At 38.1% G+C, this 14,124-nt stretch overlaps 1 protein-coding gene across 3 annotated transcripts in view; it reads right to left on the bottom strand.

The window, feature by feature from the left end:
• The window catches only part of LOC117378283 (cyclic AMP-responsive element-binding protein 5-like), a 28,460-nt gene extending 15,486 nt beyond the window's left edge, over positions 1-12,974 (bottom strand). The window contains exons 1-5 of one of the 3 annotated variants that reach the window (XM_055225507.1): positions 12,918-12,966; positions 12,490-12,727; positions 3,189-3,250; positions 2,405-2,498; positions 1,347-1,453 (exon numbers count right to left, since the gene is read on the bottom strand). In XM_055225507.1, coding sequence (XP_055081482.1) covers positions 1,347-1,453; positions 2,405-2,498; positions 3,189-3,242 — 255 coding nt within the window. In that variant the 5' untranslated portion in view covers positions 3,243-3,250; positions 12,490-12,727; positions 12,918-12,966. Of the gene's footprint in view, positions 1-1,346; positions 1,454-2,404; positions 2,499-3,188; positions 3,251-12,489 lie in introns of all 3 variants that reach the window. The other 2 variants (XM_033974872.2, XM_055225506.1) reach the window with 2 other exon arrangements.
• Positions 12,975-14,124: the final 1,150 nt, after the last annotated feature.

The following is a 14,124-nucleotide window of genomic DNA, read 5'->3' as shown; positions in this document are numbered from 1 at the left end:
CTTCTGCCTCTAGTCATTTTTTGGCAACTTCAGAGCAAACTAGATACATTTGCAGCTAGTTTTGTGCTGCCTTCAGTGGCTATTAAATTTCAAGTACTACATGACATCACGCTGCTAGGTGTTTCTGAGTTTAAAGTGTGAATACGACCAATCACACTGTCCCTCAGCCCCATCATAAGTGGTTTGAGTGGAAAGAATCACATTTCTGGGCAGTTCTAGAGCTGTAGGCCTTTAGTCGGTTAGTCACTTAATCAGGCAATGGAGCCTTAATCAACCAAAATTTGTATTGCCAACTAATTATTTTATTTAGATTATAAAGATTTATATGGGACACCAGCAGAAAGGAGAAGTTACTGAGTGAGTAACTCAGCTGGAGATTTGGTATTTTTTTTATATTTATATATGTGAAAAAGGCAGATTAAACTCATGATTCTCAAGTTTAAACATAATATAAATACATTGTTTCCTAGTGCTTTATCTGCATAAATGAGTTCCTGTGCAAGTGTCTCTGTGTCTCGTACAGTGTGGGTCAGATAAACAGATATACGTAATAGTTTTGAGAGCTTTTGTCACATCCCCCTTTAGTCGACTAATCGATCAGCAGGACATATCTTTAGTTGACTACAGCTCTAAACAGTAGATAAATAGATACTTTACTGATCCTAAGGGAAATTCAAATTTAGCAACATCTACAGTGCTCTTCCCAGTCACCTTGGTGTGTCAGTCAAAGGTCTCAGTGCAGCGTAACAGGAGGCCTTGGTCAGAGAGGGTGAGCAGATTCTGTGTGAGGGCAGTTTGAGGAGAGTAACAACCCTCAGACAAAAGTGACTCTCCTCTGTGTCCTCTCTGTCCTCTGTGTCCTGTAGCATCACAGCTGCCTCCAGGGGGAGCCAGGTGAGCTCTGGACACACAATAAGAAAGCCTCTCTCACTCCCCTCTGTTGTTTCAGTCAGGGATGAGATGGGACATTCCCTCAAAGTACTTCCTCTGGAAGGTCTCGAAGTACTTCCTCTGGTTGGTCTTCTGCCACATTTCATGTAAAATGCCAGAGGTCCATAGCTAGCTCCTTGTTGGCTTTCCATGGATACAGGAAAAACAAACAGCTCATTTTCCAACAGTCCCTTACTTGTGTCCTTTGAACTCTAGAAGCTGCACTTCGTAGTTGGTTAAAATCCCATGATGTGATGTTAAGAACTGACTTCAAAACCTAAGAAGTTTCCAAAACTGCTCAGTTTTTCAGACAGGTAGCCAAAAGAGCAGCCAACCACTGTGTTGCCAAGGGAGAGTACAGTACTGAAGGTACTATAAAAACAAAGGTCAGAATGAGGAGGTAAGTTGCTTCATACCTGCTTCTTTTCCTCCTCTTGTGCCTGCAGAAACTCCTCCTCAATTTCCTTGAACAGGCCCACCTCATCACAGTTCTGCAGAAACTTGGTTGGAGTGGGAGTGTCAGCTATAAGAGAAACACGGGAGGATAGCCACAGCATCACTTTCATACCCCAGGTCATTTGATTTGTATTGTTCTTTTTCCCCCTTAAAAGGTACAGTATGCATCTTTTCACTTAGCCAGTTTGCTACCTGCTTGTCTCCATGGTTATGTTACTGCTTTGCTTAGAGTGTTTCACAGTATGGCATTTAAGGTTTCTATCTTGAATCATTTCATTACAGGTGCTTTTATTGCTCAAAAATACAACATGATTCTAACTATTGCATGCTCACCATTTGGACTTGAGACATCAACCACTTGTCTCTGTGGTGACTGAAAAGCCATACTGTGGAACATTCCAGACACAGCAATAACATCGCTGTGGAGACAAGAAGGTGACTCTCTACCAGAAAAGTTACACAGAGAACACCTTCTCAGTTACAAAGGCAACCTGATCGTTATGGCAGTACTTTTACACAATCATATGCCAAATAAATACATTTTGTTATTATGTTTACAATAGCGAAAAGTTAATTTGTGAATTTCACTTCAACTTTAAAGGAACCATATGGAAGATTTAGATTTTAAATTCCATAATCATGACCTATTTGTATCCCCAGATAGGAGGTAGACATGATTAAATAAAATATAACTTTCACTGATAACAGTAAATGCTGAAACTTAATTGTTTTAAACCTAAAATGCCTCTCTCTGATGTGAATGGTCACTACCTAAACCACAGCACCTGCAGACAATCATTGATCAAGCTCATGGAGTGAATTCTGGAGTTTCTGAGCTTTCACATGAGGTGTGAAGCCTGTATTTATGTGTCCTCTATATGTAGGTTAAGGCACTGGCAATACTGGTGAAATATTTTTATTAGCAAAAAAAAAAAAAGAAAAAAAAAAAAAAAAAAAAAAAAGAAAGAAAATTATAATATTATAAAAAAAAGATCTTTGTGATAGTGTTGATTCTGACCAGTGAAGGCAGCGTCACTCTTGATGGAGTTGAACTTGAGGGTCATCTCATGCTTGTGTCTGTGGATGCTCAGGTGCTCCTCTGACTGGAACCTCTGCACAACACAAACACAATAGAAGAAATGAGCTAAAACACATGATTAATGCCTTTAAAAATACTTCTGCATATAACTATGACTAGTCAACTATTAAAATAATAGTAAGCAATATTGATAATCGTTATCTGGACTATAAAGAATCTAAAACACATCTGAAAAAGCATTGAACAAAGATAACAAGATACCAAAGATAATGACAGTATTAAATTAATGTAAAAAAAATGTAATGTAAATGTAAAAATGTAAAACGTTAAAAAAAAAAAAAAAAAAAAAAAAAACCCTAATATACTATAATACATTTTAATGGAAAATCTGATACTAATTGATACTAAAACTAGAAACTAGATATTCATTATTGCATAGGAATTGGTATTAAGTATCCAGTCTATTCCTTAGTGTCAAAATTAACTTTGAAATGTTAGTATCACTTACGACTATTAAAACAATTGTTGCAAACCTACATTTAGACTTACTTAAATTATAGTATATATACAGAAATTATGTAATTCAGTTGGTTTTTAAGTGGTGATGGATGTTAGATCTTTGATTTAGTCAAAAAGTACATTTAGTATAATATAGGACTTTTAAGACTGATCTGACAGAAGATCAACATTCAAATGAGTAACAAAAGTTGAATGCACATGCAGAATGATTATAGTCTCCCCTGCACATGACAGTGGTACTGACCTGAGAGCAGCCCGGCGCCCCACACACATACGGTCGGTCCAAGAGCTCATTCATCCCACAGCCTGGAACACACAGACAATTCAAATGTTAATTTTATTGTTTAAAAGAAATAAATGCTGGTATTGGAGCTGAAAAAGTTGGACCGGTGCATCCTGGACAATGGTTCATTTGAATTCTTGCCCAATCAGCAGTGGCTCTAGTGCAAACTTGTATCCTTGTATCCAAGACACTTTATCCACATTGCCTAGTATGAATGAGGTGTGTGTGAGTGTTAGTGGTGGATGGAGGGGCCAATGGTGCAGACTGGCAGCCTTGCTTCTATCAGTCTGCCCCAGGGCAGCTGTGGCTACAGAAGTAGCTTACCACAAGTGTGGAGTGAATAGTGCACTGTAAAGCATTAATAGTATCTTGCAATGCACTATATAAAGTTTTTACTCTTGGTTAAAGGGCCTATATTAAGCTATTTTCTGATCTATGTCATAATGTTATTGTTATGTATACATATATGTTATTTCCTCATAAAAATCTTACCTGGAGTTCTGTTTTGTTTCATTCACACTTTTAACACATAAACCCTTCATATCTAGGCGGAGTTCTTCTTTCAAACAGAAAACACTCTGTTCCATGTTGTGTTGTCATGTGTCAAGTGTGCTCCACTGTATTTTACACCCTTTTTACATCATACACCTTAACTTGAAAAGTACCACTTCATGCCATCACAGTGTGAAACAGAGCATTTTGAGCTTTGGAGATGTAGGCAGGCTAATAATAAAGAATTACTCAAACACGTGTGAATAAAACAAAACACAACTCCCGGTATGTTTTTGACGAGGTAGTAACATTATAACATGGCTTAAGCATCAAAAGAATACAATTTATGTAATATAAGACCTTTAAATAAAACAGAAAAAATATATATATATTGGCTCATCCCATGTAACAAATAAAGGACTTTTATGATTTTTCCAGTGAGTGACCTTCTGTACCACTTTTTTACTCTATCACAGTAAGTTTTTTATAGTATAAGCATGGTCATCTTCACATTTGTTAACCTTTGAGCCTTGTCCTTGAGGAGAACCTGTTCTGGACTTTCAAGAAAACCCCCTGAAGCTCTCACTCCTGTGTTTTTGGAAAAAACAAAAAACAAAACAACAATTTATTTTTCCACTTTCAGACAATATTTTAGCTCTGTGAACCCATAATGTAATGCACGTGTAATTTTATGTATATGTAATTTTAGTGGCCCAACAAAGCTTCTCAAAGGGCTACACTGCATTGTTCATTCACTCGACACTTGGTTCCAATCTGTACCTGCAACCAACACTCACACACACATAAACACACGCACATACACACATATACATACATACATACATACATACGTACATAACACCCTGATCATAACAGCCATGGGGACACTACACTGACACACAGGACACTTGCCTGGTCTGATACTTCCATCACAGCTGACCCTTCCTGACCCACATATCTACTGTATATAGCTAACCACGTGTTTGTTCCTCTGCACATTCCTCCCCTGTTTATCACACAGTAAATAGCGGAGTTTTTATTAGGACAAGTGCTTTCACATACCCCCATTATTATTGTTATTATTAGAAGCATGTACACTACACTATTAGCACTGTGATCTACTGCTCTTTTGATAGCAGCCCAATAGTCTCGCTCCGATCAGTCTTTCAGCAGAGGCCTGGTTAATAACAGTCTCTCTAGCCACTCATCAATAAGGCATGATAACAAGGCAGCGCCGGCCCCTCCCTCCCTTGTTACAGAGAGGGGAGGGGTGTTAGCATGTTGTTTGCTAGCACGGGCCGCTCATTTTCCAGAGTCGGCAAATGAAGACTCAGACATTCCAGAGAGAGGTAATGACACGGGGGTGGGAGGGGTAGGGCTCAGGGTTCAAGGGAGCAAGTGAGGGGTAGTGCATGACATGAAGTGGACTTAAGCAGGGCCGGTGTGAAGACAAGCAATTTGAGTTAGGATTGTCAAAAGTATTAAAATACAGAACATAAAATAAATATACAATACTAATTTATACTAAAACTAGCATCGAAAATAGATATTCAACTGAACAAGTATCAATACTCCCAAAAAAAAATCCATAAACATGATAAAGTATTTTAGAGTAACCTTGAACTTTATCAACACCAGAACAGAAGCACATGGCAACTTAAAGAAAGCACTGTTATTTTGTGCTAAAAATTACATTCTATTGTCTAATTTTTTTTCTATTATTGTGATATCAAAATTGGTATTAAGTATAGAGTCTTTTTCTTAGTATCGAAATGGGGTGTGGGACCGACAAGTCACAAAGGTACCCCTGAAAAGTGATTTTTATCTTCGTTATGTCCCTCTCTTTTGCCTGAATATGTGAATGCAAATGGACTCAATTTATATTAGGACATTGGCTGGGGATGAACCACTGTACAATTATATCAGTACCTTACTCCCTCATCTTTAACTCACTAACTTAGACTTAAATTTTGATTGATTCTTGCATGTTTGACTAATCCTGCATTTGAGTTTTGAGTACCGAAAAAATTTCACCTGCTTCCTATTCCCGCCCACTACTATGTACTTACTTGGGGCTATTACTTGAGGTTATTTGAAAAATTCAGAGAGTACCAGTAACATGGTTCAACGAACAAGTGAGATTCAGGCAGTCTATCAATTAGTCCCTTATAAAAAACACTTTATACCGTGTCTTCTGACAGATAGCAATGGCCAACCCACTTTTCATAGAGTGTACAGTGAGGGGTTTGTAACCTGTCACCTGTTGTGAAATGAAAGGCTGAATGAAAGAGTGTCAAAGTAGAGGCTGAATTCTGCATATATATTGTATTGCCATAATTTGGTGCAGATTATAAGATTAGACAAGAAACATTGCTAGAACAATTTCTTTTCTGTAATTCAATGGGATACAAGATTTGTTCCTATAATAAAATGAGGATTTTAAACCATTACATAATTGGGAGAAGGACAAGTTTTCACTAAGCCAAAATTCAATATACACTGCCTGGTCAAAAAAAAAGTCAGCATCTGGATTTAACTAAGCAAATAGGTATGAGCCTATAGGTACGAGTCAGGTCTAGGTTCAGCAACAGTCTGTGCTCAAAGAATGAGGTCAGCTGACTACCTGAATGACCAGGTTATTCCATCAATGGATTTTCTTCTTTCCTGATGGCACGGGCATATTCCAAGATGACAATTTGGGCTCAAATTGTGAATGAGTGGTTCAGGGAGCATGAGACATCATTTTCACACATGGATTGTCCACCACAGAGTCCGGACCTTAACCCCATTGAGAATCTTTGGGATGTGCTGGAGAAGACTTTGTGCAGCGTCAGACTCGACCATCATCAATGCAACATCTTGGTGAAAAATTAATACAACACTGGATGGAAATAATCTTGTGACATTGCAGAAGCGAAATCAAAACAATACCAGAGCGAATGTGTGTTCAAAGCTAAAGGCGGAACAACCAAATATTAGAGTGTGTGACCTTTTTTTGGTGGTGACTTTTTATAGGTGGCAGTGTATTTATAGGTGGTGACTCTTTCAATCAAAGTACTGTTTAGTGTATAAAGATTTGTCGCTTGCACAACACATAACTGTTTTTATTAGAAGAAATCATATATCTTAGTTTTATTTGCATTCAATGACAATTTAAGAATTTTGAGTGAATTTTGGATTTCATAAAAATTTTGCTGCAGTTTTAAAGTCACATGATCAACACTACAAATGTATGAGGCTGTCTCTTAAATTGCAACCAATTAAATAATAACTACATTACAAAGTAGTGAGCCCACAGTTGAGCCTTGGAGCACTCCTTTGCTTAAAGTTTAAACATTTGATTTAAACCCATTACTACTGCCTGGCTTCTGTTGGATGGCTGAAAGATAAACAATTACATGTAACATTGTCAAATTCAATATGTTTCAGGCGATCAAGGTCATCAGCTACAGTGGACGTCTTTAGGTCTATGGAGTGGAGTGCATTTAAGACCTCCATGTAAGTGAATGATCTTAAAGAGAAAATCTGACTGTTATCTGTCAGATTCAACATAATGAAGATCAGAAGGGTTAGTATCCAAAACATCACATGCAGAGATAAAATCTGTATTAAAAGTATCATATATTTCCTCTTCAGAATTTACAATAGCTGAATCCAATAAAAAATTGACTGGTAATGTATGAATACTAGGTTCTGAGAGGGATCTTACTGTCCTCCAGAACTTTGCCAGTTTTCTGTGGCTCTCTATCAGCACATGCATGAAGTAAGACACTGCCTCCAACAGTTGATAAAGATCTAGGTCTTTTTTTTTTTTACAAAAAAATGGCCAATCCAAATCTGATGTACTGTGTGTGCAGTTTTCCAGGCAGCATTCCCTTCTCTAATTAAACTTAACAAAAGAAAAATTCAGTTCTATCAACTCTGTCTGTCAAAGTTTTAGTTTTAACTTAGTTTTAGTTTAGTTTTTAAATTTAGTTAAAATTTTGTTCTCATCTAAGCGACTTCTCCAATTCTGGTCAGATTGCTGGTGGATTTGGCAATTTGGATGAACTTATCAGCGACAGTCTCCTCCTGCCTGCCTGCGCAGGTGAGCCTGGGTCTGTCTGTCATTCCAAGAACTTTTTCTCCTCCACCTCCAGCGTGTACAGCATGTGAACAAGGCCAACTCAAAAGTGAAGTAAACAGAACTAAATCTAGTGCGCACTGGGGTCGATCCACAGTGTGCAGCAACACGTGTTAAAACGACCTGCCACACCAATCAAGATTTCATGATGTCTGAAAATCGTCTGAGGCTTTTCAGACACACCATCTGTGTATAGAATGGTTACACCTTTTCTCCGAGATTCTTATTATCTGTTGTCCTGGGCTTTCTGCACATGTTGGACTTCTTGTAGGAACCACTTGAGGCCTGTGGTTAACGTTTGCGTTTGTGCTGCAGTGGATGGTGTGAATCAAAAAGAAGGTATTGGTCGGTGTGTATGGGTCACCTGAAGACTTTTACCTGGAGTCACTGGTCCTCCCCTATAATTGCTGCACAATCTAAGAAGGCCAATTTGTTTTCCTTGGCCTCTTCCTGTGGGAACTTGATGTTTGGATCCACAGTATTAATATGTGCAGTAAAGGGTTCCAGATCTTAAATTTTGATTTTAGTCCAGTTGTCATCCACGTATCGATACCGAAGCGTGGGTGGAGTGCTTGGAAAAGAGGTCTAATGCATTCTGTTCAAACTGTTCCATATATAAGTAATAATAGGAGAAACCGGTAAGCTGGAGAAGGAAGGAGTCATTGATTGAATTACAGACTCTATCCTGGTGATACATGCAAGCCACTGAGCACTCTTTAAAGACAGTGAGGTACATGTCTTAGCCAAAGAAAAGAAATGGTTTGAGAGGGGGAGTTAAACAGTCAGGTAGAAGGCAGTGACCACCAGCAATCTGACCAGAACTGAAGAAGCAGCTTGGATGAGAGGCAAAAACTTTTGTCTAGTTGACAGAGTAAAATTTTTCTTTTGCTATGGATCATAGCTGGACAACTGAGAGATTACATAGACATCTAATCAAACTTGCAATTTCTGTGTTGTTCTGCGTTTTTCATTCAAATTTTTCTTTTAGGTGCATGTCAGTCTGCAATTTCATTAACTGCATTAATAAAAAAAAGTAAGGCCATATCAGGGCCAGGGAATGTTAATGTTAACCCAATATTAATATAATACAGATGAAGGCTTGCTCATTCAAATGTTTATATGATCTTCTCACCTTTACACATTGATGTCATTGTATAGGTCTTTCAAAGTTTCAGGCTTTTTCCCAGCCAGTTAATATTTATATCCCCATTATTAGGAGCTAGTCATTTTCCAATTTAGAGAGAATGAACTCATTCAAATTAATTGATATATTGAATTGTGAAAAACAGAATAGTAAAAATCTCCTCCCATTCTCTGCATGTTTGACAGTAGAACACACACACACACACACACACACACTCCTCATACACTATCGTCATCATTAAATGTGCGTTCTAAAATAAACACTGGTCACTTTTAAGCAGAATAGTGTCTTTCTGTGACAAAAAACTGTTTCATGTAATCCCATTTGACTTATTTACCTGGAAAGTGTATGTAATTTCAGAGTAATGCTACTTAGTAAGTAAGGGCAAAAAAGCATTTGGGAAAAGTACTACTCATGTAAGAGTAATTGTGAGAGAATTGTATGGACATAACATCTGATTTATGATTTGAAGCTAATATAATTGCAAGAACAAAACATTGTGTACAAAATCTGGTACTTTCAAAGGATAGACACAAAATTGGATAAACTAAATCATATTTGAAGGAGCGATGCAATAAATGCAAATGTTCAGAGAATTTCATATTATCAATATGACTCTTTTGTCACTTTAAGACATACTCGCAGTGGGATGAGGACCCAAAACTTTTACTCAAGTAAGAGTACCATTATGGTATGCAATACATACTCAAGTAATAGTGCTACTACTTCAAACAAAATACTCAAGTAGGAATAGAAGTATAATGTCCAAAAACCCATTGACAAGGACCCTTTCTTCAGCCTCTGACAGCTTGATTGGAAAAGTCATAAAGCAGTGATTTTGTTAGGGCTTAGGGCTGCAGACCTTCAGTCCTTTAGCCATGTAGTCGACTAAAACAATTTTTAATCAACAAAAGCATTTATATGGACAAGAAAGGAGAAGGCATAGAGGAAGTCAGTTTTTGAAATGTGAAGTGTGATTTTTAATGTCCCTTTTTCATATGAAGATAATGTTTACTACTTCTCTAAATATATATTTTGTTGCATGGACTCTTCTGAGCTTGTGGTCATTTTGGGCCAGATCTTTATGATACCGAAAAGAGAGTGGGGCTGCAGGAGTCAAAATTGTAATTTCAATGGACGCAATTAGCAAGTCGCATAGGCTGCAATTTTTTAAGTGCCATAATTTAACAACTACAACTAAATCTCCAGGCTTATTCTGCATAAAAACTGCTAACCCTGTAGTTTAGATCTGCACAAGCGTATTCTGAAATGTGATTCTTGTATGTAACTCTTATCTCATTTCGTCAATTCTTCTGAATACTATTATTAAAACAAAGTGCAAATCTAGTCGCAATGCTTGTCTGAAAAATAAAGAAAATAAATTGAACAGAGAAGCCAGAAAAAGAGCCCCACAAGAGCCTTTAGTCGACTACCTCAGCTCTACTGAAATTATAGCAATCAATTTCAAATAAAAACTATGCATTTTGCCATCCCTATTTGTGAGTATACCAAATGAAGCAACCCTAGCAGTTGACATAAGGTGATGAGGCACAGAAGACAGACAGGAGTGTGATTGGACGAAGTGACACAAAGAGGCGGGGCTTCAGCTGCGACTCAGGACAGGCCCCAACCTGTCTGACCCGCGTTACCTAAGCCCGGTGACTTCATACAGCCTCATACAAGCATTCTAATAAATGAATTGTGAGATAAATATTAGTCACCATTAAGCAGAAGAAAAAGAACTGTTCCATGTAATCCCATGTATTTCGTCAAAAAAAATTATGAAGTAATTAAGAGTAAGTAAGAGTAAGAGTAATTGTAAGAGAACTGTATGGCCATAACATCTAATTTATCATTTGAAGCTAATATAAGTGGTAGAATAAAACATTAAATAATGCACAAGATGTTGTATGTTTAAATGACAGAGGAGTGGTGCAAGAAACAAAAATGTTCAAATAATTTCAGATTGTCAACATGAAGCGTTTGTCACTTGTAGTCATTTTGTTGTTCTTCTGGAGATGTTTAAAATGTGAACTTTGAACAGAATTCTATTATTGCAGCATAAATTCCAAATCTAGTCAAAATATGTAATATTATCTAATTGAAAAATTGCAATTAGATATTTTTTCCCAAATTATACAGAGAAGCCAAAGAGAGCCTCAAAGAGAGCCTCACCAGGTATGTCTTTAGTCAGCCCTACTGAAATTCTAGTAATCAGTTGAGAATAAAAACACATTTTGCCATCCCTATGACCAAATGACACAACACAGAAGACACACAGGAGGGTGATTGGACAAAACGCTTATATATATCACAGTGAATAATTAGAATGCTTGGAATAACTTTGGACCAAAGTAATATTATTTTTTAATTATTTCTGGATTTTCTGGATCATAAAATAGTAACTAACCAACAGACTAGGCACCTCGACTTCAAATTTAAAAATTACAAAGCTTGGGCCACGTCCCTCCTCCTCAAATGCATTTGTCACCAGTGGAGTCAGCACATTTCACCCAAACCTTCTGTCAGGAGCTTACATCAGTGACGTCCACCCAGATATAAACCCAAAGCACACACAGCATGTGGCCCATTTACACCGGATTATAACACACACTGCACACAAATATTATACCCTAATCACTTCTCAAAATGAAAGCATGTTTCAAACTGTCATTTTGGGTTATAAATATGAATAATATATGTTGTGATATTTAAATATTACTTGCATCTGTTTTTAACATTTTTCAATTAGAAGGTAGTGTTAAGGTTGTATTGTGTTAATATTATTCATTTCTAAATTTGACTAGTTACTATTCAGGATCGGTATCAATGAAGGACATTTAACTAAACTTAAAACAACTTAAAATTATAACTTTATTAGCTAACAATAAAGAATAAAAATGAGTTTGGATAAGACAAAAAAGTTTTATCTTACCTAATAACAACTTTCTAGAAGGTGCACTGTGACTTTTCTGATTGTGGATCCATCATCAGCTTGTCGCCATGAAGATGTAAAGGAATGTTCCACAATATGGCATTAAACTTGTATCGCCATGGGGACAGGCATGTGATGCCAACAGTTTAAGTTACAGGTCAGATCTGTGGAGAGGTGATCCTGCTTGTGCAGTAAAAAAATCATGTTTTTCAAGGTTTTAAAACAACTGGAATCAAATAAATGCGTAACATTCCAGCCAAGCAAAAACATCTCCATGGAGACGAGCAGGTGGTGAACACCCCCACCAGAAAAGTCCACATTTTAAGAAGCAGCCAAATCTATAGGTGGCAGCTTCTTTTTTCGTCCATTATTGACAAGGCTCTTTAGCTAAAATAGAATAGCAATGTTTAGTTAGGCTTTACATTATGTTACTTAAAATTGACCTTTTTTTAAAAAACTAAATGCTGACCTCAACTAAGGGAGAGAGTTCCTCTACCATAGTTCCCGGGCACAAAACACTACACCTGTCATTTTCAAAATCAGAATAAAACCAAGTAACCAACCCTACCTCTAGCTAGTCCAGTCTTTGGCAGTAGAAGGATGTCAGCGTGCACTTTCCCTGTGGCAGGTTCACCGTGATAAACCAGCGGCCGCGTGCTGAACTCTGTGCCCAAACAAGTGTCTCGGTGCCCGGCTCGGCTCCAGGCACATGACCCACTGATTGTCCCGCGTCCTTCAGCCCAGTCAGCAGCAGCAGCCTGCCCAAGTCATAAACAAGCGAGCCCGCACTCCACCGGCGTTCACAGCTGTAAGAGGCGAGCTGTCACACCCCCCTAAATAGACACCAGCTCAGTGTATCCGCTCCAAACGCACGGATAGACACAGGCTCAACTTCCCCGATAAGTTTGTACTTGGAATGTAAAATCACCAAAGTCCAGATAAAGTTACCCAAAGCGTAACCGCCGTGCGTAAAAGTTGTGCGAATGGAGCGCTTACCTCGAGGTAGCCGCGCTCCGGAGAGAGGAACCACGTTGGACTGGAGCGAGATTACAATACGAGCTATTTACAGCAGCATTACATCACCCCCGATGACGTGACATGGGATTCCTGAACTTCTAAATCATAGCGGTACGAGAGGGAGCGGAGCGCGGGGGGGAAAAAGTAGGCTGGCTGGAGGCAGGGCAAAGGCGGGACCAGGCGGGACCAGGCGGGACGAGGCGGGCTCCGGGAGGCAACTCAACCCGGTGTAGAGGAGACGTGACGGGAGGGTGGACATTAACGACGCTCAACGTGACGGTGGACTCCCTCCGAATGAGAAAGAGTTGGAACACGGGGTTCTAGAGGACACTTTTGGAACTTTTTGAAGCGTGCCAAACCGGACAGGGTTGTTCTAGGCGCCACTGAGAAGAGTAGCGACTGCTTCCATGGCTATGATTGAGTTTTGCACAGAAAATCACTGTATCACATTCACTTTTGAAGTTATTTCTTCCCCAAAATTTAGGTTAGACAAGCGATGTAGGCCCATGCTTTTAGAAAAAAGACAACAAAACCTAGTTCTGCTTCCTTTTTCTAGTGAACCAAGTATATGGGCTTTCACACCACACTGTAGGCAATGTAAAATTTACCCATTTGAGCTTTTAGGCAAGAGTGTAAGAGTGTTGTTACCTCATCAAAACCATACCCGAAGTTGAGTTTTAATTCATTCACATGTTTCAGTAACTTTTTATTATCAGTCTACATCTCCAAAGCTCAAAATGCTTTAGTGATAGTTTTTTACCTTTTTAGTTCAGTAGAGATGGCAATTCCAAAGCTAAAATTATCCTGATGATTCTAGTGAAGGTGTATGGAGTTTAAAAACACAGTGGAGCACTTCCAGTATTACCACATGACATCAAAAGGTGTGGGAAAAAGAACAGAGTGTTTTCAGTTTAAGAGAAGAACACACTCTAAATATGCAGGATTTGTGTGTTAAACATTTGTGAATGAAACTAAACAAAACTCTATGTTTTCGACGACTTAGATATGAAAAAAGCGTAAAGCGACCGTTTAACTGTCAGATTGCAGATTTGTTGACCTGGTTTATGGTTAATATCTTTATATCTATGGTAATTGCTGTACCTATCCACATGAAACAAAAACTGACATAAAGTTCAATGTCTTCTTTGTCATCTTAGATAAACAAAAGTAAAATGATCTTTTTTCA

This window comes from Periophthalmus magnuspinnatus, chromosome 11 (genome assembly GCF_009829125.3).
Source record: "Periophthalmus magnuspinnatus isolate fPerMag1 chromosome 11, fPerMag1.2.pri, whole genome shotgun sequence".
Lineage (NCBI taxonomy): Eukaryota > Metazoa > Chordata > Actinopteri > Gobiiformes > Gobiidae > Periophthalmus > Periophthalmus magnuspinnatus.
This window is presented reverse-complemented; position numbering and strand designations above follow the sequence as displayed.